The sequence below is a fragment of the Pituophis catenifer genome, unplaced genomic scaffold, assembly GCF_029215685.1.
Source record: "Pituophis catenifer annectens isolate HBS135680 unplaced genomic scaffold, rPitCat1.0.hap2 SCAF_1, whole genome shotgun sequence".
NCBI classification, from domain to species: domain Eukaryota; kingdom Metazoa; phylum Chordata; class Lepidosauria; order Squamata; family Colubridae; genus Pituophis; species Pituophis catenifer.
Window position 1 is genome coordinate 55,511,479 of NW_027256881.1, and position 26,263 is coordinate 55,537,741.

The window sequence follows — 26,263 nt, forward strand, 5'->3', positions numbered from 1 at the left end:
GTAAGAAGTATCAAAGGACAAAATTAATAATTTTAAAAATAATGTATCTGTTTTGAAGATTAAACTGACAAAGATGTTTGTCAATTTGCACCTCTATTTAGACTGGTAATTTTCCAAACTACCTTTCAAAAAGCTTGGTGTATAGACTACAAATGGCATTACCTCGGATAATAGGAAATAGATATCCATCCTAAATAATATGGTTTTAGAAACTATGGTGTATGGCGCCTGCCAAGGGACTATTTTTCTAGGAAAATTGAGTGTGCAATCCCGCAGATGTTTTTTTAAAATGGTTTTTAATGATTTTTCTGTTATATTTTATTTTGCTCTATTGTTTTTTTTGTTTTACTTTTCTATACTTCCAGAATCACACATGTAAAATGAGCGGCTATCTGAATTTAATAAATAAATAAAATTAGGTCACTAATCAGTATCTTATATTGTGCACGCTATGTTCTGAAAAACAAGAAAAGATTTGTCCAAAAAGTGAGTGTCGCAGTAAGTACTGTCCTCTGACTTTAAACCTTGATGATTCCTGTGCATTAGATTTATATTCTGTCTTTTTTTCTAGAAGCTCAGGGTAGAATTAACAGATATTTCCCTTCTTTTATCCCCATAATTGCCCTGTGAGATGGGCTGAACAGAGAGAATTTGAAGCCACCAATGAGTTTCCATGGCAAAGTATGGATTTAAGCCCAAATCACCCATTGTGTGATTTCTTCTGGGTGAGGAGAGGGTGAAGCCTATTATATACACATTAAATATTTAATTTAAGGAAAGTTACCTAGACTTGTTTATTATCAAATTCCTGAGGCAAGTTCTATCATTTTCCATTATTCTGCACTTTTAGATGAGATAATTGAGCAAGCAAATCCCCACCTTAATATCTTACCCATTTAAGGATACAATACAAGAAAGTTCAGAGACCTGCAAGTGTTTCTTCCAGGTTCACAACTTGTAACTCTTTTGGGGGAAGTCCTTTCCATTAATGTTTATCTCTAAGATAAAGTACATGTAAGCCTGGAATTTTAAATCAGAGAGTTCAAGAGTGAGGCAGAAAAGGGGAGATTGGAAAGCGAACAAAGATGAGTTCCAAAAATGGGAAAAAGGAAGTCGAACTATTTTTCCTCCTAGCACTACCATTTTAAGAGCAGACTAAATTTATTAACTGTATTTTAATTGTACCATAACTAAAATAAATACTGTGACATACTTGGACAAATATCCTATTAGCGCAAAATAAGAACTCTTCTAGTCTTATAACAAAGATTAATAGGTTTGCTAAATTGCAGTTTCCTGACTACAGCTCAGCAAATGTACAGATACTACAAAATCTGAAAAAGCATATTTTTATTTCAATAAAACAATTTTTTAAAAAATGCTATTTAACATTTAAATTAGCACATTAATATTTATTTTCATTAAACATTCAAGAAGATATAGTAAGCAACTTAAAAAGAAAAGAAAATAGAAGAAAAAAATAAAACACAAAGGATAAATTAGGGATTTAGAGATGTCAGAGAAGATATAATTTTCCAACAAAACATTCGTTATTTATAAATAACTAAATGTGTTATATGTTTTAGCAAACTTAAAACTCATAGTGAAACTTTAAATTCAAAATGAATAGTGAGAATTCTGGTCAACACAGCATGCATCAGTTGATAAAACTGTAGACCATGTTGAATTCAATGCATATTACTAAAAAACCTGTTCTAAATATTCTGTAAAATTAAAATACTAACTTTACACATAAAAACCCAAAATATTGGATATAATACAAATCCATGTCTTAAACTGTAGTCTGGAATGGATTCTAGTTTCATTCTGCATCAGACTTACTTTTAAGGGACAAAGTTATTTTGGACATCAAAGCCTAACCAAGGGGTGTCAAATTCATGGCCGTGGGGTGGATCCGGCCACTGGGGTACTTAGATCTGACCCGCAGGGCTGCCCTGGAAACAGCAAAGGATTGGCCCATGGTGCCTCTGCCAGCGAAAACAGAGCTCAGGGGGCCATGTGCGGCACCCCTGAGCTCCATTTTAACAGAGTAACAGAGTTGGAAGGGATTTTCACTGGCAGAGGGCTGCAGGAGGACATCCCGACCGAAAATGGGGCCATGCCCACCCGGCACCTGGAGGTCGAATACAAACCTAATGCAGCATTCAATGAAATCGAGTTTGGTACCCCTGGCCTAACCTATATCTTAGTGAGTCATTCTTCCACAGAGAGCATCAAACAACACTGCCACTAGAAAGGAAGCTATTCTACCCCAGCACATTCATTTATATCACATACAGATATTATCACCTGGTCATGCAAGTACTTGATGCAATGGCAAAAATACAGAAAACAAAAAATGAGGAAATAATTGAGTATTTGGCATATTTTTTCATCAGGCCTAATTTATTTATTTTATTTATTTATTTGCCGTCTATCTTGCCTGAACATAAAAGTATGTTTACGATGTTTACTATTATCACTGTGCATGAATGGAGACAAATCCCAATCCTCACACTGGGCTCCAGCCAGGAAATATAAATCACACAGCATATCAATACAGAATTATTATTTTTTAATTCCATGATTTTATGTAAATTAATGAAGAGATCAATAAGAAGAAGTGGTTGCATTTATAAGATACAATCAATAACCAAAGACTTGTGCAAATTTTCTTTCATTTCCAAGTAACAAACCTCACTAGCTATAAGGGAAAGTCATGTTTCAACAACAAAACACATTATATTTCTACTGCATATAGAAAGCAATTCCGAAGTCTAATGCAGACATTGCCTGGATGGGGGAATAAGATGTACCATGCATGTCATCTCTGTAATTCATAGATATTGAGGAGTGGCTTACTTACAATGTAGTAGCCCACGACTGCTTCATTTACTTAGTCATTAGGATGACTGTTTAGATTATGTCCAATGACCATCTAGACCAGGGTATTAAATTCAAGGATCCAGCCTGCAGGATGGTTAGAGGGCCACCCTGGAAACAGTGAAGTTCCCGCCCATGGTGCCTCTGCCAGCAAAAACGGAGCTTGGGAGGGCCACGCGCAGCTGTCCCAGGCTCCATTTTAGGCCATGACCCACCTGAGCTCCGTTTTCGCTAGCAGAAGGCTGTAGGAGGTCATTGCAGCTGAAAACGGGGCCCAGAAGCCCATTTTCACTGGCAGAGTACTCGGACCACCACAGGCACCCCCAACATGAGTGATGCCATGCAGGCCATGTCCACTCTGGCCACGCCCACCCCAGCCCCATGAGGTCAAACACATCCCTGATGCGGCCCTCAATGAAATCTAGTTTGACTCCCCTGATCTAGACAAAAAGATAGAATAGGTCAGTGTTATATATTTTTCCATTTTGAAAGAGCCAGAGATTAATCTATGAACACTTGAAGCCCAACATGGAGCTAAATTTCTTTGAATCAGTGGAATGAAGAGGAACATTCAATGAATATCATTTAAGGAAAATACAGGCTGATTATAGCTGACGGTTCAGCTTTAAAAGACTTTAAAATGGGAAGCTGCATGGCTTGACAGGCATTGTCACTTACAAAAATCATCACATTGACTTTTTTCCATTAAAAGTCAGAGAGGTTTTATACTATCCAAACGTTTTATATAACAATGAGAAATATAATAAAATATTGTGAAACCAAGATTAGTATATATGAGATATAGCACTCACTGTTCAATTCGAGGAGAGAGGAACAATTTGGGAAAAACCTGAGTAGCTTCTGTATCCTCAAAACTGACTGAAAGAAGAGCAACATCTTCTCCAGGGTCTTCATTTGCATCCTAAATATATACACAGAAAGAAAGAAAAAAATGGATTTTGATAGCAATCATAAGCTTGATCATATGAAAGATTATAAGGCCTGGCTGAAGAGGTTGGCAATCTGCTACTTTGGTCTTCTCAAAACTGGCTAGAAATAACTTGCTTGACACCAGGAATCTTAATAGAAATATACTGCTAGCAAGAATTATTCTATATATTTTAGGTACGTACAGTAGACATAAATTAAATGTCATTGCCATGAATTTGGCAGATGTCAAATTACTGCTAGCAGGCATGTCATGATATTCTTATGTAGAAAATACTGTTTTCCAAAGTCAAATCAGCTGTTAAAAAAACACCTAGCTAACTGGACAACAAGAAATGATTTTACAGTGCTGCATGAACTGCATTCCTATAACATTTTACCATGACAGTTTGTGACAATATGTTGGAGGAAGTAATTGTTGCCCAATACTGGTCTAAGTGACCCTTGAAAATCTGGCACAGTTTTTCAGTTCTGAGCACCATTACATACGATAAAAATGATAGAGTAAAAGAGCAGTCATGTACAATTATAGAATCACACATCTTTCCAATGTAATTAATATCCTAGAGTATATTCTTTTGGAAAAGTCATATAGCTCAGATTCGTTTGTTGGTTTTCTGCCTTTATTATTTTTACAAATAACTCAAGGCACTGAACATTTCCAACACAACTTTTTCTTCTTATTTACATGGTTTTATATTCTATATTTCTTCCTGCTTTTCATGGCTGAGTAAATAGCACTTCCTTCTCAAAATTTTCCATACACCAATATTCTTATGAAGTAGACTGATTTAAGAGTGAGTATTCCAATATACCCAATAAGCTTCCATGGCTGAGGATTGATTTGCAGTACATTTTTCTAGTCATAATCCAACTATTAAACCTTGCAAAGTATGTTGCCATACCATCTCAGCTCCATTCTCTGCTATCTCCAACCAGGAGGAGTGGGAAAATTTTCTAAGATTTTAGTTGTTGCTTTGATGAATCAATTAACCAAATCAATATGATTTGGTTTTGGATTACACAGTTTCCCATGCTTAAACGTGATTCCTCTGATTCATTCCCTTAAATTAAGAACAAAATATGATCTGATAATTATAAAATAGATTATAGGCCATATTATATTATTATATTGCTAGACTACGTTGACAGATTAGCCATGAAAACCTTGGAAAATATATTCAGATCCCATGATGTGTCTACTATACCTACAAAGATCAGAACAATGCAAGCAATGATATTCCTGGTGATACTCTATGGAAGGAAAAGCTGGACTTTGAAAAAGCAGGATAGTATTGATATTGATGTTTGTGAACTTTGGTGTTGGACAGGACTACAGAGCAAACCATGGACAGGCAAAAAAATAAAGGAATGGATCACCAAACAAATCAAGCTAGCATTCTCACTTGAGATACAAATAACCAAGCTCAAATTGTCCTAGTTCAGACACATTATGTAGAGAGCTAACTCTATGGAGGAGGTTCTAATACATACTGGGAAAGGTGGAAGGAAAGAGAACAAGATGACAACTAGGCAGCAAAGTAGGAGGACTCAGTTATTGCAGTAGTGGGTGCACTACTGGAAGATCTGAAGGACCAGTTTACGGTCAGACTGTCACGGAGAAAATCTATGTGGTTGCTAAGAATCAACACTATTTTGATAACACACAATAAACCAATATTATTATATTATACTAATATACCATACTATATAATATTATACAGATATTATCATATAGTATATGGTATGGTTTATTAATATAATTTAATAATAGTGATTGATAGATTGAATAGTAACCCCAAAGACAAGTTAGGAAGTGTCATGGAGAAAATCTATCTAGGTGCTCGCTACGAGTTAGGATTGACTTGATGACACATAATCAGTCAGTCAGCCAGCCGGCCAGCCCGCCCGTCATCACAGATGTTTTCATTTAAACGGATGAATGGAAAAAAAGCATTTATTTTTGCTAAATTTTACATATATATATATATATATATATATATATATATATATATATATATATATACACAACCAGTTTGAATAATTTTCAAAATCCACAATTTTAGGACCATATTAGGACCAATTCCAATATCATATATAAGTATGAAAGTTTCAACTTCTTCAGACAAATTTATTAACTATAAATTATTTTATTTTTACCCATTCAGAGTTTTGTTCCACATAGCATCAATCTTGTAAACTCTCAAGTTTCTTCTTTCCACTTCGTATTCAAAATGGACGGTGATTAATATTTATATTTATATATATATAAATATATAGCATGTGTATATGTGTGTTAAAGTTCAAAGCCTTTATTGTCATTGTACATCATGTATACAATGAAATTGGTTTAGCCTCTACTGGTGCAGACCATACAAGAATACAAGACAACATGAATAATATAAAGAATAATCCTTATACAAGTGTTATGTATGTATATATCATGTGTATATGTGTGTTATATAGGTAGATATATATTTTCTTTTGAGAGTGGGCAACAAAATTTCATTTTTAATGTGAGCCAATGTGCTCACAGTAAAAAATGACAATAAAGATTATCTTAACCAAAAGAACGTTGATATTTACTTATTTATCAGACACAGAATTACCAGAAAAAAGTGGAATCAGGGACAAAGGAATTCAAAAAATTACTCCAGATATTTCATCTGTGAAGTACAAAGTCAGTCCAAAGATGCAGCTGTAGACTAACTCATAATCTGTAGTGCCACATTACACTTAGCATTTAGGGGCAAATAAAAAGTTCATTTCAATCCTGAAAACACAATTATTTACCTCTTGTTACAGGTAATACATACTCTTATGTATTTTGGATTCCATCCTCCACCTCCTGATCCATAGCTATGACTACACATTTTGTATTTCAGGCTTGTACAATAATGTTATGCATTTCCCTTATTATGCTAGCAGCCATTTAAATCTTATCTACCAAAATGACTAATGGGTATGTTTTTTTTAATATAAGCCCTCTGAAACATTTGACATTTTACTTATTCTTTTGCTGCATTCACTAGTGTTACAAAACCCAAATAGAGAAATGTAGCAGTATTAATAATGACATCAAGCTTTTTTAAAAAAAAATCCAAATAATGTCAATGATACCATAATTGATACCATAATGTGGAGTATGACCACATTACCCAAACTGTGTATCACATACCCTGGAGTCCTGCAGCAACCTCACAAGAACATCATGGGATGTTTTAAATTTTTGTGATGTTCATTTGGAAAACTGGCTTTTGCAATGATCATTATTAATGTCATATCTTTGTGACATTAAGGACAGCATGAACTGAAAAATTTGGGAACAATGACAAAACATTATTTTGTCTGATTTATGAACATCTGTGTACTACTCCAAAGGTTTGCTCTACATTTTGTTTGCATTTCAAAATCTGATTTGGAATCTGCTGGAACCCAAATAGGATAAAACAAAGTTAACTGAGGTTGCCAATGACTGTTTTTAAACAATAATTTCTAAACAAGCCACAGAAGTCTGGTTTGCATGAAATCTAAGACCTAATGGGTATCTTAGTATTAACTTAAAATTAAACAAACTATATTATGATTTAATATTGTGCATGAACAAACATCATAAATTCAAGATATAAATGAAATCTACTGATCCACTGCCCTCTTCTCTCCTTTTTGTATTTTTTTGTACGTTATACATATTTTCTATTATGCAAGCATTTTATATTTTGATCATTTTTTAAAAAAACAACTTTATATTGCTTACAATGCTGACAGAAGACTGGTTCCAGCTCAGGCATCTTCCAATACACCAATAGGCCTTGCCATATCATGTATTGCTCCATAGCCACTCTTCTTCCACTTCAGAGAAAGTAAACTTCTGCTTGTACACTTTTGACTTGTGTATCATCAGAAGTTCCTTTAGAATTATAATTAACTTGTGGATTATGATTAAAAGCTCCTATGTTTCAAAACAAGATTAAATGTTTATACCGCTATACACAGTAATTTTCATGAAAAATGAAATCTGTAGCTAAGCTAATTAAATCAGTGGTTTTCAGAATGTGGCTGCTCAGGAGGGGCACAGGCCACGGAGAAAGACAGGGCATTCTAAGAAAGGGGCAATCATCCTGGCATTTTTTCTTGCCATCAGAAGTTGAGCATTGCAGCTACAACCAATATTGTGTTAATCATAGATGTACAAACAGAAGTTTCCAACCTACACCCAGTGTCTTTTATATAAATACAGCATCCAGGGAAGAAAGAGCGTGAAATGATAAGAACGGTTTCTGTTTCATCCACATAAAATTCGCTTGTAAAATTATTGGGAACAGAATTGAGACAAATTTCAAATACAAAATGTTTTCTTATCTATGTAAACAAATTGTTAATATCTTTAGAATGTTAAAAGAGACGGGGGAGTTTGCTAATTAGAAATGATTTTAAGTAACATAATTTCAGGACATGTATAAGAATATCAGAAAACTTACTGTATATGTGTTAGGAAATGATTATTACCTACCTTGTTGGGTTGGCAATATATAAACCCTCGATATAGCTTTAAGACTGCTGTATTGCATCATACTGTGTCCTGATTGGTTAGCTCTGTAGCCAATGTCCTTAAGAGGGAACTAGAAACATGGTTTGTTTCTCTTTGCTATTCTTGGTCTCTAAGAATAGCATATCTCTGTATGCTACTGTTTGCAAATCCAGAAGAACTGTTTATTGTGAATGACTACGACGACTGGTAAGAAGACTTTGTTATTGGATTATACCTGGACTGTCGTTTTGCTGTCTCCTGCTTTATATGTGTATGACCTGGACTGTTTATTGGACTGTGCCTTACTATTTCCTAAAAGTAAACACAATTCAGTGTATCTGTGTGTTGGCTGTGTTTATTCGTAATTTCTCTCAATCGCTTTCATGTGCACACCCTTGCTACTCAAGAGTTACTCTGCGAATTCCTTAACAATGCTTATATGGTTGTTGTTTTTTTTAAAATCAGAGAATTCATGGTGGAAACACGGGACACTGCCTTATGCTTACATCATTGTCTTATCTAGTTTAATAATGTGCATGCTTATTAGTAACAATGTTCTTAGTTTAAAATTGAAGGTTTCCCCTCCTAGCTAAAGATGCAAAGAATTGGAATTGAAACAATCTGCAAAAAATGCAGATATTCTATCACTAAACTATACAAGTAGTCTTCCACTTATGACCACAGTTGGGTCCAAAATTTTAGATGTTGAATAAAGGAAACTTTAAGCAAGACACTATGTGGCCTCTTCATCAGCAACCACAATCCCAGCTCTCCCAGTTTCAGTTGTTAGGCAACTTTGTGGGTAATTAAACAGAGCATTGGGAGAAGGCCCAGGCCTTCTGGTCATTGTGGGGCAGGGACAGGGCCTGGCCTCTCTCTCCGCACCCTGCTGGGAAGAAGAATCACGAGAAAGATGATGTTTACTAAATTTGAAGTCTGTTCCTCTAGTGTGCAGGAATACTTTTTCTTCCTACTCAGAGGGGAGGGCAAATGGCATGATGGGGAAATGGATCTCAAATCTAACATCCACTCCCCTTGCAACCTTCCCTACTAGCTACCCCACAGATTTTGGGGGGGAAACTAGCAGAGAAGATTGCAAATGGCAGTCATATGATTGCAGGGCACTTGGCAACTGTTCATAAATACAAACAAGTTGCCAAGAATCCAAAATGTGATAACATGACTAGGTGGAGGCCAAACTTAATGTATAGAGAAAACAAAAAGACGACCCTGTCCGTTGAACGACCATTTAGAATATAGAGATTCAGTCTTTTTAGAGGCACTGAATTTGTCTTAAAGACTACAGTTTTACTACAGGATTACTCTCATTTCCAGACTCAGAGATGAATCCTATATCCATGGATCAGACCAGATCAGGTTGACACAAACCTTATGTACATAAATGAGGCATGAGTGTAATGCACTATACCTGAGATTACCTTTTAAAAATATTTTGAAACTTTAGCAAATCAAAAACACTGTTGCTATATCTTGTTAAAATATATATGGGTATAAATTCTTTTTGAGTTCAAATTGTAATAAATGTGGGTATTACCTCATATGAATCTTTCCTTGTTTTAAGATTTGAGGGCAGTCCTGTTATTTATCACTAACCAAAAACCTCCAAGTAGCTACCCTCAAGTTAAAAAAAAACCATTTACAAAGAAAAGGTTGGGTATTTCTCTCTTTAATATTTTTCTGCTAGCATACAGAAAGTTTACTGAAAGCAGCTTTTGCTGCTATTTCGCTTCACTGATCCAGTTTTTAATCTGATGGATGCTACTATTTATTTTTCACTGGTTTGTATTCCATGAGTGTTAATATTTTAATTATAATTGAACTTTGTTAGCCTTCTTTGGTTCTATTTTTTGTGGGAATATAGATCATAATGTAATTCATAAATATATAATTTTTTTGGCTTTAAAATCATGTTGTAAACTGCCTCCAAAGCATTCAGAGAAGAAAAGTAGGCTACACATTTTTTTACAATAAATAATATTTTTTTTAAAAAAACTCAACTTATGCATTAACACTCACTAATTTCAATTTTATTTATTAGCATTATTTATATTGAGCACCAGTTTTTATTCTTTCTATAGATGAAAGCCTCAGAATACCGTTTACATTTTTGACTAACTAAACAAATGAACAATAGAGTGTCTTTTATAAAGAAGAATTCCTGGCAAGTATTGATTCCCAAACACATTTAAAACAGAAAGCATAAACACATTGTTCTCTTGCATCCTACTACCTACTGTAACTAAGATCTGGGAACTTACTGGAACTGAGAATTTATTATGAGTCAGAGTGTTAATGGCTAGTCCAACCAAAACATCTGCTCTACACCGTTACTACTATAATTCATTTCCTTTTATATTTGGAACAGAACCAAGTTGGACAGTTAAATTTTTTTAAAAAACCCAGAAGCCAAAAGGCTGAGTATAAAGAAAGAATACTCATCTAGGATAAGTACTTGTAATTTGCCCACAACTATAAAAACATGTTGCCCCAAAGGTGCTTTTTCCAAAAGTCAACAGGACTTTCTTGGGTTTTTTTCCTTTGAAAAAAAGAAAAGGCTTCTTGGATGAAAAGCAAAACTTTTTTCAAAGGCAAAAAACCCCCAAGAAAATCCAGTTGCCTTTTGGAAAAGCTACATTTGGGACAACCATGACCTGGATGATTGAGAATCTCCATAGACATCTATATGACTGTTTTATATTCCAGTTCAATGTTTTGCACAAACCACATATTTATCCACTTATGGACTTATATTACTAGGGACCTAAAACTAGGCCACAGCCAGCATGTCCTTCTTCACCTTAAATTTCCCACTGCCCAGCCAACACTATATGTTACTGGAGGTATTTTGATGCAAGGACAGGAGCAAAACTAATATCAGATTAGAGAAGGGAATCTAATCAGGCCCAGGACTACTATTGTAGCTAAAATATATTTACATTAGTAAATTTAAGCAATTTTGTAAGCCATTTGATTCTGGAGAGAGAAAATCTTTCGTTGTATATAATGTTGACAATCCCACTACCCAAAAAATTGGCTCAAAGTTGGGAGTTCTCCTGTAGTCACTACTCCGACTTGGTGAGCAAGTAGCAGCTGGGGCCAAGAAAGCCTTTATATAGCTCCTTTGTGCCACTTATGACTCTTCCTGGAACAGTAGGCTTTACTCATAGTCATTGAAGCCATCATTTCTCAACTGGATTACTCCAATATATTCTAATGCTTTTCAAGAGCATTTACAGTGGGCTGCATTTTGTAGCTTCAAGAGATCAATAATATGATGGTTTAAGTAGTTATGGGCATGCCATGTAGCACCTCTACTTTAAGAGTTTGCCTAGCACTAGCTTATGTATAGGCTTATAGTGCAAGTCAAAGAGCTGGTTATCATATTTAAAGCCTTTCAAGATTCAGAGTCTAGATACCTTCTTTTCATATACCTGCCTGCTTGATACATTTGAATAAGAGTATGCTCTTTTCAGGTAACCTCTCTTAGGGATTGCCATCCTTAGAAATCTATTAAATAAGACTCTTCATTTCCTCTCCTCTGGAAAGTCATGTATGGTGACACCATAATGCCTCTTCTTTCCTGGTCTCCAGAAAGCCATATTAAAGTATGGCTATTCCTTCTAAGTTCTGGATGGCTCCCACTCTGCTGTTAATTAGAAGAACCATGAAAACCTGGCTCTTCATCTAGACCTCCATCAAGGCAGAATGAGATCCCTTGCTTCATTATGCTTGCCACTGTTAATTTCTTAGGTTTTATTGATATTATTGCAATTTTTGTGAGTTGGGCAGAGTTGGGCAGTATACAAGTTTAATAAATTATTATGATTTGTGGCATAGTCAGCCAGATGTTTAGACTGGATTGGCATTTTTATCCACTTATCAAGTTCTTCCCAAGAACTTGGGATAGACAGATATGGATGTTTGATGGCGTTAAAGATATCATCCCAAAAAGCTGTCTCTTTTAATTGACTGATTTTATCAATGCTAAGAGTGTTCCAGTTATTTTTGGATTTCACCTAAGGTGCCTATTACTATTGGCACTATCTTTGCTTTCTTTTGTCATAGACATTCAATTTCTAGGATAAACAGGGAAGTTTACTAAGTAGGGAATTTGGTGTTCTTACCATAGAACAGAATGAAAATACAACAGAAAAATATTAAGAACTTGTGAAATGTGGTAAAATTAGGATGTAAGAATAAACTTTAGGATAGATATTAAACAAATTAGGATAGAGAAGAGCAAGCACAGAAACAGGTGTAAAAAAATTTAAAAAGTACAATAAATGAATTATTCAGTAAAGGAAACTAGTTTAATAAAAATATTAATAAAGGAAAGTTGAAAGAAACTATGGAAGTTTATTCTTATAGTGTATCTCAAAATATAGTTTTCCTCACTGAGAATTGGCCTGGGTTTGTCACCATTCGTGAAATTTATGAAATTTATGCTGTGGTTTAGTATTATTATCTGTATGAGTAAAATATGACTTTTGTAAAAGAAGAAGTTGAAATAAATCTTTCTAGTCTGATTGAAAATCCAGGGAAGACTGGAGATTTGGTTCTCTAATCCTCAACCTTGTAACCTGAGTTACTTCTTAGGTGAGCTGATAAAAGTGCTTTTGGCTTTGGCATTATAGACTTTTTAACTTTTGTTGGGAGATTTCAAAATTCATGTGAAAAACCTCCTTGCTGATTAAGCATAAGGCTATATGTCAGTATTACTATCACAGAATGAAATTCAATATCCAAAAATCTGACAGATACCTGGCTAAAAATTTTCCATGTACTGAAGGAGACCCTTCAGTAGGAAATTGAAAACAGAATGGCATATTTGGCCCAGGAAACTTGGGAATGAGAATCAGGAACAGAAACTTATACTAACTGGTAAACTGAATCATCAACAATCTGAGATGGTTGTGTCAACTGACAAAGAGGTCTAGAATCTTTCAAAAAAGGGAGCTGGGTGCATGAACATTAGGCAAAACTATAAATGTAGAACTTCTGAGGTGTTAAGAACCTCTGCAAATCTAAACTATGAGTGAGTAGAAGCAAGTGACCTTTAGCCTAAGGGTTGGAGAGGGCTTGAATGCTTGAATGCAAGATCCACCTTGAAGGAGCATTCTGAATAGCAAAGTCTTCCTAAGGATGCAAAGGAATCCCAGGAATCTCAAAGGTGCTTTTTCAAAAGGCAACTGAACTGTTTTTTCCCTTGAGGAAGAAGAAGCAGCAGCTTCATTGGTTCTGGCAGGATGGTAGGGGCAATGGAAGGATTAGTTCTGACAGTATTGGGGGTGGGTAGAAGGATCATATTTCTTTGCAGTCATCTGGTCATTAGGACTTCCCCTGGGAGCTCTTCGGGTTACTTGGGGGTTTATCTGAGCACTCAGGGTCACTTGTATCAGAGTGTAAATGAGTGCAATTTTTTCTTCCCCAAGGGAACAAATGTCCAGTTGCCTTTTGAAAAAGCACCCTTGGAACAACTATGACATGGATGACTCAGAATCTCCACTGAATCAGCAGGGGAAAAAACTCCAATCATGGTCAGGTATAAAATTATAGCATGTGGACTAAGGAAGACCTGTATCAAGAATTACATGACAACTGATGCTATATAATAAATATTTATCAGTGCTTTCAAAAATCTACTGTTAAGATCATCCTAGGTAGAAAAGATTAAAATTATACCTACCTATGGTGAATAATTTGTTTTTACAATATTGTCCTTGAGTCTTCAAGGACAAAATAAAAATAAAAACCATAAAAATGAAATAAAGATGAATAATGGCATCTTTGTCTCTAAGCAATCACTGTAGCGATCAAAGTTGACCTAAGGGGGATTAGCATGAACCATGCCTAGTCATGTGTGATATGTATGGATCGCAGTACTTTTGCCAAGAATTATATAAGCTCTAGATCTAGAAGATTCTAAACAGGCTATGCTCAAGAGCAGAACCCAGGTATATAAATCACAAAGAAGAATTTCCCATTATTTCCATTATTCCTACATCATATAAACATAATGCATTTTTCTTTGAGCCCTTAAGGCAGGGAGTGATATACTGTACACCGCAGAGAAATTGCAGTAATTAGTGGCATAGTAAGAAAATAAATAAGCAAACAAGCAAAATTTTTAAAACACACTGGATTATTTGTGACGTAGTGGGAAAATAATTATCTTCATTAGAAAAATCCGTATTTCTTGAAGAACAACTTTATTAAAACATGCTAAAACAATAGTTAAAACTGATACTCAGAATTATTGTAACCAATCCTCCAATTGGAGTCTAACTGAAAGACATTTCTTTATTTTCCACCACACAAACTCTTCAAATTCCCCTTAATTAAGTGCATATACTTTCAGAAAAGTGGGTGGTTTCTTTGCAGCATATAACCCTCACTGATGATTACCATGGTTTTGTATCGTAATGATAATACCATAATATCAATTAACATTGTTATATGTTCAAGCTTGTCATTAGCTGAATGCACACAGCACATCTGTGCTATCTAAGAAAGCTCATCAACATTTATCATTTGCAGATAAATTTGCGGTATTTTAATTTGCCAAGTGGTAACAGCACACCTAAACAATTCAAGATATAAGGGAAAAGAAAAACATCTATCTAAGGGAAATGAAGCGCCGGAAAAGACGCCTGGAGAGCGGTTGGAGGGCCAGTCTCGCTGAATCTGATCGAACACTGGTAAGGTCGCATATTAAGACCTACTTAGTGGCGATAAAGACGGCAAAGTTTAATTACTTTTCCGCCTCTATTGCGTCATCAGGGAATCCAGCCGCCCTGTTTAGGGTGACCCGCTCCCTGCTCCATCCGGGAGTGCGGGAGGATCCCTTGGAAGGCAGGGCGGAGGATTTTGGACAATACCTGTATGACAAAATCGCTCAGATCCGGGGGGATTTGGACACTGACTGGGTAGATCAGGGCAGAGTGATGAGGAATAGTCTTGAGAATGTTATCTGGGAGGAGTTTGACGCTGTGACTCCCGATGATGTGGACAGGATTTTGGGGAGACTTAGTGCGGCCACATGTTTACTGGACCCATGTCCCTCCTGGTTGGTACTGGCCTCCCGGGAGGTTACACGAGGCTGGCTCCAGGGTGTTATCAACGCTTCGCTGAGTGAGGGCCACTTCCCCGCTGCCTTGAAAGAGGCGGTGGTGAGGCCTCTCCTCAAGAAGCCATCCCTGGATCCGGCAATATTGGCCAACTACCGTCCTGTCTCCAACCTTCGCTTCATGGTGAAGGTTGTGGAGAGTGTGGTCGCGCGACAGTTCCCACAATTCCTGGTGGAAACATCTTATCTAGATCCGTTCCAGTCAGGTTTCAGGTCTGGGCACAGCACGGAAACGGCATTGGTCGCGTTGGTTGATGATCTCTAGAGGGCTCAGGACAGGGGTTGCTCCTCTGTTCTGGTCCTGTTAGATCTCTCAGCGGCTTTTGATACCATCGACCATGGTATCATGCTGCACCGGCTGGAAGAGTTGGGGGTGGGAGGCGGTGGTTCTCCTCCTTTCTCTCCGACCGGTCGCAATTTGTGTTGGCAGGGGGGCAGAGGTCGACCTCGAGGCCTCTCATCTGTGGAGTGCCGCAGGGATCGGTCCTCTCGCCCCTTCTGTTCAACATTTATGTAAAGCCGTTAGGCGAGATCATCCGTGGCTTCGGGGTGAGATACCACCAGTACACTGATGACACCCAGCTGTACATCTCCACCCCAGGCCACCCCAATGATGCCCTTGAAGTGATGTCCCAGAGCCTGGAGGCTGTGCGGATCTGGATGGGGAGGAACAGGCTCAAGCTCAACCCTTCCAAGACTGAGTGGCTGTGGCTCCCGGCATCCCGATATAGTCAGTTGACTCCATCACTGACTATTGGGGGCGAGTCTTTGGCCCCCACAGAAAGGGCTCGCAATCTGGGAGTCCTCCTGGATAGGCAGCTGTCCTTGGAGGAACATCTGACAGCTGTAACCAGGGGGACCTTTTGTCAGGTTCGCCTGATTTGCCAGTTGAGGCCCTTTCTTGATCGGGATTCCCTGTGCACAGTCACTCACGCCCTCGTCACCTCTCGCCTTGACTACTGCAACGCTCTCTACATGGGGCTCCCCTTGAAGAGCACCCAGAGGCTCCAACTGGTCCAGAATGCAGCAGCGCGGGTAGTGATAGGAGCAGCATGGCGCTCCCATGTAACACCGCTCCTGCGCGAGCTGTACTGGCTCCCAGTGGTCTTCCGGGTGCGCTTCAAGGTGCTGGTTATCACCTTTAAAGCGCTCCATGGCATCGGGCCTAGCTATCTTCGAGACCGCCTGCTGCTACTGACGACCTCCCATTGTCCCGTGCGCTCCCACAGGGAGGGCCTCCTCAGGGTGCCATCAGCCAATCAATGTAGGCTGGTGACCCCCAGGGGGAGGGCCTTCTCTGTGGGGGCACTTACCCTCTGGAATCAGTTGCCCCCAGAGATAAGGAGAATCCAAGACCTTAGTGCCTTCCGCCGTGCCTTTAAAACCCACATTTCCAGCAAGCCGGGCTGGCTTAAGAAGAAATTTTAAATGTTTTAATTGGTTTGTATTTTTAATTTTGGGCCAAATTTATATATATTTTAATTTGTTTTTTAATATTTGTATTTTATGTTTTTTAATTCTGGCTGTACACCGCCCTGAGTCCTCAGGGAGAAGGGAGGTATATAAATTTAAAATAAAATAAATAAAATAAATAAATAAAGGATACTGAAATCTTGGTATCAAATCAAATTTTTACCAGCATAAAGAGGGTGGGGTAGTCATTAAAAAGAAACATAATGGATCAAAAACATATATTAAGAGGGAAAATGGAAATGTAGAAAAGGATTATAAACAAAAGATATAAAAAATGTATAAATTGAAAACTACTTTAGTTTTCAATTTATAGTTTTCAATTTATAGTTTTAGATCCTGTTAAAAAAACAGGATCTAAAAGTAGGGTTTGAAATCTAAAAATGAGAACTGGCAACATCCAAGGGACTATAGACAACATTATAGCATAGGATTTAGACTTGTTTAACAAGATGATGGGATGGATGGATTGATAGATAGACAGACAGACAGACAGACAGATGATGGATATTATTTAGCCTGTTCATTTTAAAGACTTTGAATAGTGAGTCACAATTTTTTTTACTAATTTTGACATATTCTAAGCGCACATCCTAAATTCAAATTTATATTTAATTTATATTTCAGCTGCTAAATCTAGTCATTTTTAAGAACATCTATTTAATACATTTGCTGTAATACATTCTCTTGCTGATCTGGAATGTGGCTTCTCCCTCCTGGGAATTCAGATAACATTCTACCACATGCCCTGGCAGAAGCCATTTCAAGCCTTGTGGCATATATGCCATGCCAGCCTCTCATGCACCCTCCCCTGCTCAACAGTAGCCACTTGTTGCCTTTGTGCCGCACTATACGGATCACTTGTACACCGTCACACGACCTCCCCTCCACTGCCCAGCAACAGCCACCCAAAGGCTCACTGCATTCATGGGACTCTTGAACCTGCCCTTGCCTGATAGTAGTCACTCCAAGCCTTGCTGCATTTGCACCACAACACACTAACCCGTTATGCATTTTTCCTCACCTCACAGCAGCCATTTGCCTACCTGCCTGCTTGTAAGCTGCCAGGGTCTTGGAACTTCCTGCTAGCTTTTTCACTGACTTTTGTTGTTGGACACCAGCAGGAGGTTGTGAGGGGGTCCTAATTTAACAATCTGAAAACCTCATTTAATAATAGCAAAAGGCTAGGATTGCCATTGCTAATCAATCTGGACACATGACTTTGAGCTTTACAGTTACATTGCTTCATGATGGAAATTTTGGTCCCAATTAACGTTGTTAATTGAAGACCATCTGTATATGTAAATGTTTGCTAAATTATATATATATAATTTTGCTAAACATTTTTCAAATTATATATACACACACACACATTGAACAACATTTAGCAAAACGTTGCACTGATTTTCCAATCATACAAAAGACAAAGACATAGCATTTTTGCCATTTGTGAGTTTCAAAAAAGTCAATCAAAACTCCTAATGGTTTGGACAAATGATGCCAACATTATTATTCCTACTCTTTTGATCAGACAATATTTGCAAAAAAATGCTTTGGATGCTTTAGGCTTAATATTGTTATTAGCAAGATAAATTCTGACAGAAATGTTCACTGATTAATCAGGCACAGCAATCACTACAAGCAAGAAAGTAATGTTATTTGTTGTTGTTACTTAAGGCAAGTTCATATATTTTAAAAGTTTAAGTTTTCTCTGAGCTTCAAGGACGCAGTATATATGATTCTTTGCCACATAAAATATGTGACTCCCTAATCAGTATGGACAATAGCTCCTGTATTCATTGCCTTTCTTGTTTAAAGAAAAAGTGAAGCAATTAGAAAACCACATTACTGGGAAGATTTGGCATCATTAAAGTGAACTAAGGAATTACAAGTGATATAAGAATCAGTATGCTGTACGTTGAAAACATTTAGATTCAAATATTGTATTGCCACAATGACAAGAATATTGTATAGATTTCCTCAATGCTCTTTTTACACACTGGGACTGAAACTCCTAAGTGGTGGGGATCCAGTTAAGGAATGATATTGTCTACTAAACAACCTTCCACAGATAAAGTTGTAACTGTGGCTCAGCCACAGTTTATTACTGTGATCATTATAAAACTTTTTAGAATGTCATCTCAGTCATATATGGGGACCAACCTCTTCATTCATGTATTTCCCATATTTATAATGTTCCAAAGGTATTAGCAGCATTTAATTTCAACTGTGTTTTGGGCCTTTTAAACTTATGCTTCAAGTAGCTGTTTGCAGCTGTACTTCAATATGTTTGTTCAGGCCATATTATTGTTCTGTTGGTGATAAGTAATCAATCATCAGGACAGAATCAAAACCTGAATAGGATCACTTATTTTCCTTCTCCGTTTAATACAGTGCAAGCCCCTTTCCAGAGCTCTGAATACATGATGAGATTTAACAAGTCCAATGTGTTGTGATCTAGTTTATTAAAACCCAAAGTAGACACATCGTATAAATAGGTATTATTAGAATGATTTTAGTTGAAGTTAATGTTCTCTTGCAAAGTGCACCATGAATGCTAAAACTGAAAAAAAAAACTGATTTGGATCTTGTCCTGCAGTAATCTCCATTTGAGATAAAGCAACTCACAGCCCTAGGGTTCCTTCAGTATGATGATTTATGTATCATCAGAGACGCATCAGTCAGCTAAGATGATTTTTCCCATCTGTCTAGAATTTTATACAAACTGAAAACATTTTTTTAGCAGAACAGAAGAAATTTCCCAGCTCAAGAAATAAGAGCATTTTTTGCATAACTGAAATAGAGGAATAGAGGAATGTGGAGATAACTTTGATAACAGAATGCAGGATCCATTAAGGAGGAGAAACAACAACATAGTCCTGGAAAAGGAAAAAGGAGACAAGGAAATTCAAAATATTGCCACCCTGATTCTCTTTGGTATAAGAGGGGACAAAGGGAAACTCTGGCAGGCTTTTTAAATTTTGTTATTAAACCCTGCAATAATAAAGAAGAGTTCCTGTAATCTTTGCACTGACAAGTTTCCTGGCCTGGCCTAGCCTCGAAGGCTGACAACTTGGTAACAGAAAAGTTCAGGGATTGAGAGAAATTTAATTTGAACAATACTTATTTTTCCATAAGCTGAATTTTTACTTTGTTACAAAATAGCTAGCAATTATTAGTATTTTACTGAAGCCTCCATGGAATTCCACCCCACCCCATCAGTCCTTGTCCTATTCAAACTGTAAGAAAATGCTATTTTTTCTTTTATTATAGTACTCAGCCTTCTTTTTTTAAAAAAAACATTCCACTGTAGGATGATTCTCATGTTTCTTATATGGCAACCTTCTTAACCAACAATAAGATGATAAAATTGACCCAAAGACTGAGGAAGCAAGAAATATTCTTCTATATGTGCTAAAATAAAATAAAAGGCCTGCACATGGATTAGAGAACAAGCAAAAAGTATATGATGTCATCAAGAGAGTAAAAAAATTGAAATGGAAATAGGCTGGTCACATAGCAAGAACTTCATGGCAGGTGGACCAAGGCAGTCATAGAATGGATCCCACTTGATAAAAGGTGCCTACAAAAGAAACCTAAAACAAAATGGATCGATGACATCAGCAGGCATTGCAGGCCCAATTGGTAAAAGAAAGCTCAGGGCTGTATTGGTTGGAAACATGCAGACGAGGCCTTCATCCTGCAGTAGATAGGCAATGGCTAAAATGACAGGGCACTATGTATTTTTCAAATAACTACTTATTTTCAACAATAAAGTTGTCCATAGATTCTATTGACATTCCTTCATTTTCCCATAAATTACTATTGATGCACATATTTATTAATTATGTATGCTTTATTTCTACAGGTTTTTATCACACATGAACGACAGGGGCTTTTTCATTAAGATACAAGGAAAGAAGCTAGACTGAAGAAAAATTCAGGCAAACAATGCTTTTAAACATCTACCTGGACTCTTTCCTATTTATAGTTTTCCTAGTTCTAAACCTGCACTAGTATTTGCCACTTGCCTGCTTAAAGATTCCACTGGTGATCATGACAGTTAAATTCTAAGTATCTGAACTTATGACAGTTAAAAGTGATTGTTTAAAATGGAGATGGCTCCATTTGCTGCTTTCCATACTACTGAATGTCAAGTCCAAATGTCTCATCTAGGTCACTTTTCCACACATTTCATTCCTCAAGTGACAACAGAAGAAAAATCCTTTTCTTAGTGTCTATTAAGCATGATACATATTATTATTATTATCATCTGAAAAAATCCAGCTATCTGTATATGGGTGAATGCTTCAAATGGGCTGACAGTTATATTTTTCAGTCAATAGCAATAGCACTTAGACTTATATACTGCTTCACAGTGCTTTACAGCCCTCTCTAAGCAATTTACAATGTCAGCATATTGCCCCCAAGAAACTGGATCCTCATTTTACTGACCTTGGAAGGATGGAGGACCAAGTCAACCTTCAATCCAAGAAATATATTGAGATACTTCATTTATTGGATACTGGCATTGTATCTCAACTAAAAAGGAACTTTTTAACGTAGAAAAGCATAGCTATAAAATTTCAAGGACATCTGGGAAGAAGCACCCTCTTCAATATATTATAAATCCACATCAGCCAGTCATGATTTTCTAATGTTCACTATTCCTTTCCTTTTCCTTATGTTAAGACACAACTTTATATTAAAAAAAGATAAAATGTATTAACAATAATCACTAATATTTCTTTTTATATCAATTTTATATCATAATGGTTAGATTTTTTATATTAAATTTTCTGAGATTAATCAGCTTAATATTTTAAAATCAGAATAATATCAATTTTAAAAAATGTCTCTATAGCTAACACATGAAATACAGTTGCAAGAAAAAGTATGTGAACCCCTTGGGATTACGTGGAGTTTTGCATGAATTGGTCATAAAATGTGCTCTGAACTTCATCTAAGTCACAACAATAGAAAAACACAGTCTGCTTAAAATAATACTACACAAACATTAGATGTTGCCATGGTTTAATTGAACATAACATATAAACATTCACAGTGCAGGGAGGAAAAAGTATGTGAACCTTTGGACTTAATAACTGGTTGACCCTCCTTTGGCAGCAATAACCTCAACCAAACGTTTCCTGTAGTTGCAGATCAGACCTGCACAACGATCTGGAGTAATTTTGGACCACTCCTCTTCACAAAAGTGTTTCAGTGTAGCAATATTCTTGGGATGTCTGGTGTGAATCGCTCTCTTAAGGTCATGCCACAGCATTTCAATCGGGTTGAGATCAGGACTCTGACTGGGCCACTCCAGAAGGCGTATTCTGTGCTGTTGAAGCCATTTTTTTGTTGAATTACTTGTATGCTTTGGGTCATTGTCCTGTTGCATCACCATCCTCTGCGGAGCTTCAGTTGGCGGACAGATGGTGGTATGTTTTCCTGAAAAATGTCTTGATAAACTCTGGAATTCATTTTCCCATCAATGACAACAATCCGTCCAGGCCCTGAGGCAGCAAAGCAGCCCCAAACCATGATGCTCCCTCCGCCATGTTTTACAGTGGGGATGAGGTTTTGATGTTGGTGTGCTGTGCCTTTTTTTCTCCACACATAGTGTTGTGTGTTCTTCCCAAACAACTCAATTTTGGTTTCATCTGTCCACAGTATATTTTGCCAGTAGTGCTGTGGAACATCCAGGTGCTCTTTTGCAAACTTCAAACGTGCTGCAATATTTTTTTTGGACAGCAATGGCTTCCTCCGTCGTGTCCTCCCATGTATTCCATTCTTGTTTAATGTTTTCCTTATTGTAGATGTGTCAACAAAAATGTTAGAAATCTCTAACATTTCTGTAGGTCTATAGCTGACACTCTAGGATTCTTCTTTACCTCATGAAGCATTCTGCACTGTGCTCTTGCAGTCATTTTTACAGGACAACCACGCCTAGGGAGAGTAGCAACAGTGCTAAACTGTCTCCATTTGTAGACAGTCTGTCTTACCGTAGACACATGAACATCAAGGCTTTTGGAAATACTTTTGTAACCCTTTCCAGCTTCATGCAAGTCAACAATTCTTGATCGTAGGTCTTCTGAGAGCTCTTTTCTGCGAGGCATGGTTCACATCAGGCAGTGCTTCTTGAAACCAGTAAACCCAAAACAGGTGTGTGTTTTTAAAGGGCAGGACAGCTGTCAGCAACACATCCAATATCATCACACTGATTGGAGTCAAGGTTGGCTCACTCCTGGCTCCAATTAGCTCTTGGAGAAGTCATTAGGCTAGGGGCTCACATACTTTTTCCTCCCTGCACTGTGAATGTTTACATGTTATGTTCAATTAAACCATGGCAACATCTAATGTTTGTGTAGTATTATTTTAAACAGACTGTGTTTTTCTATTGTTGTGAGTTAGATGAAGTTCAGAGCACATTTTATGATCAATTAATGCAAAACTCCACGTAATCCCAAGGGGTTCACATACTTTTTCTTGCAACTGTAGAAGCAAGATTATGGGGTGGATATATGGAATGTTCATGCAAGGCAATATAAGAAGGATAATTTTGCAAGGATTATATTTCATTTTAGTTAAATTAAATATTCCATAGGTGCCAACTGGAGATTTTGAGGTTACTATATTATCTATGACTGTATTGTGGACATAATATGAAAAATATTATTTTTTTTCCATTATAGTCTAAAAAATAAAACATAAATAATCTGAGATTCCACTAAGATTAATTCATACAAAATGTTACATATAAAAACACATATCTATGCCAACTAGAAAACCTGCTAGTTACAGATCTATTAGATATTAATTTTCAATTGTAACAGATCCTCTTCAATTCAGACAATGTAAAACTCATCATACTAAACTCACTCCCTCATACTACAGAATTTCCATTCCTAAACAAGATTCAAATATGTAATGATCCCTCAGCATGATGGCTTTCTTAATGACATGGATCACACCTGTCTGTATAATGGATTCTACTAATTTCTAACTAATTTCCAAAACAAATTACATAATTATATCTTTAAAATGTTAAAGGGTCAAACACTGTTCCTAAGTCTGTTCATTTTTTCCCCTGTAAACACCCTAGAAAATTAATATCTGTAAGCAAATGGTAACAACATTAGCTTGTATTTAAAACTTGTTGAAGCTAATTCATTTTTACAGATTTGGCACCCCAAGACTACAACAAACATTCTAACAAAGTGCACTTGTACCTACTTACTGATTTCAGAATGTAAAGAATGGATAGGTACTGGACCACAGGAAGAAATAAGCAATCAGTCCTAGGCCAAGTAAAGTTTCACTTGAAATAAGCATGAGCAAAAATAAACTCACATACTTTGGGCAAGTGATGAAAGAAATGCTGGAATATATCAAGGGTCATGTTTGACAAGAATGGTGATAGTTAAAAAAGTAGAAAACAATGAATTAAGTGAATGGATGTTTTCCTGAAATTTCTCTAACAGATGTATGGGTTATTCATGAAAACTAAAAGGAATAATGTTTGTCAAGAGAATTAAAGTAGTGAGAATTGAGTTAAATTTAAGGCACATTCCTAACTCTAAGTATACACACAGGTATGAGTGGGTGCTTTGTCTGATGATTACCGTAATGCATTTTAGCAACACAATTTCCCTTCCCCCTACACACATACACACACACAAAACCCTACTGAAAGGTACAGATTAATCAGTTTAAAAGAGCTTAATCTGGAAAAGTGGATGTAAAACTGCAACTTGTTAATAATAAAAAATAATATTTAATAAAATATTTCAAGTCATCTTTCTCCTTCAATTATTTAGGATTTAAGTCCTAAGATATCTCTGATTCCTTATATATTTTTATTCTATTATTTATTATTAAATTATACCATACTGTTCTACTTATATTGGTAAAGACGGTTTATACTACCTAATAGCATTTTCAAAGACATTCTTACTGCTTGGGTGGATAGAGAGGTACACTGAGAATTTTCATATCTTTTTCTTTTTCTTTCCCTTCATATCAGCACATTAGACATAGCAGAATTTAATACATATGTGAACACTATATATTCATTTTTCATTTCCCTAAGAAGAATTTAACAACCTCATAGCATCTATGTCTCTGGCTTGAATTCAACGGCTTTCCTAACTACTGAAAAGTATGTGTACCTCCTCCTCAGTTAGCTTGTTGACTCACTGACAAAGTTTCAAAGGCTTAAACAGAATCATTTAAGTCTATTTGGATATTAAATGTCACTTTGAAAACTACTGAAGGATTTTTTAGGGAAAGTTACATGTAATGCTTATCACTTATTCTGATACTTAGACTGAATTCAATTTTTGCAAGGTAAGGCGTATGAAAATAGACAGTACAGACAAAAGAAAGATGCAGAACTGTTTAACAAGCTTTATGAAGTTTCAAAGAAAGGGGGGGAATGAAGACAGAAAAGAGAAGAAAGGGGAGGGGATGGAAAGGAGTTACAGAAAAAAAAAACCAGGAAGCATTGGAATTCATTTATTTTGAAGAAAGTGGTAGCTCAAGTAATAATGGATTATTTTACCTTGAGAAGGTAGGTAGGGATATTGCTGAAGTCCACTGGCAGTTTCAGAAGGAAACGAGCTGAAAATTCACCAGTCTATCAATTTAAAAGAACAGAAAAAAAGGAACTCAATATTGAATTGAGCATTTGCATTCCTAATAATCTGGAGAGACATAATTGAAACACACTGAACTTTTAGAGTTGTGTAACACAGTAAAAGCTAGACATATAACAGGCAAGGTGTTTACAGGAAAGCAGACTCCAACGATAGCAAGATTATCTCCCAATTATGTCATTGCCACCTTCCAATTATAGTGATCATTATAGTCCTCCTCAGGACTAATGGAATTCAGCTCTTGTGGCACCTTGTATTTCAGCAGATGTATCAGTTGTATCTTTCCTTAGGGGGAAAAAAAGGCCAAATATAAAACATGCCCTAGTCATATCTTTTAGGTACTGAGTAGTCTGCATATTTTGTCAGTACCTAGAAACAGTTTTTTGAAAGAACCAAATGGTAACTGATGTCACAAGATTTAATTATTGAAACCTCCTATGACTCATATCTGAGCATTGAAAACTTTTGAGATTTTGCATCCCTCCTTAAATTTTATGAGATTTCGTGAAAAAACACCCTTGCAACCCTCGCAACATTTCAACAATTTTTCATTAATTCTTCTAATTAAATTGCATCTCATGTGCTACTGTTTCATACAAGTTTTATAAAAGGATTAACTAATGAGTA

The 26,263-nt window shown here is 36.5% G+C and overlaps 1 protein-coding gene across 4 annotated transcripts in view; it reads right to left on the bottom strand.

Annotated features, from left to right (window-relative positions):
• The window catches only part of BABAM2 (BRISC and BRCA1 A complex member 2), a 145,342-nt gene that overhangs the window by 92,275 nt on the left and 26,804 nt on the right, over window positions 1–26,263 (bottom strand). For all 4 annotated transcript variants that reach the window (XM_070932445.1, XM_070932448.1, XM_070932446.1 and 1 more), the window contains exons 6-7: window positions 25,543–25,617; window positions 3,696–3,805 (exon numbers count right to left, since the gene is read on the bottom strand). In XM_070932445.1, coding sequence (XP_070788546.1) covers window positions 3,696–3,805; window positions 25,543–25,617 — 185 coding nt within the window. The remainder of the gene's footprint in view (window positions 1–3,695; window positions 3,806–25,542; window positions 25,618–26,263) is intronic.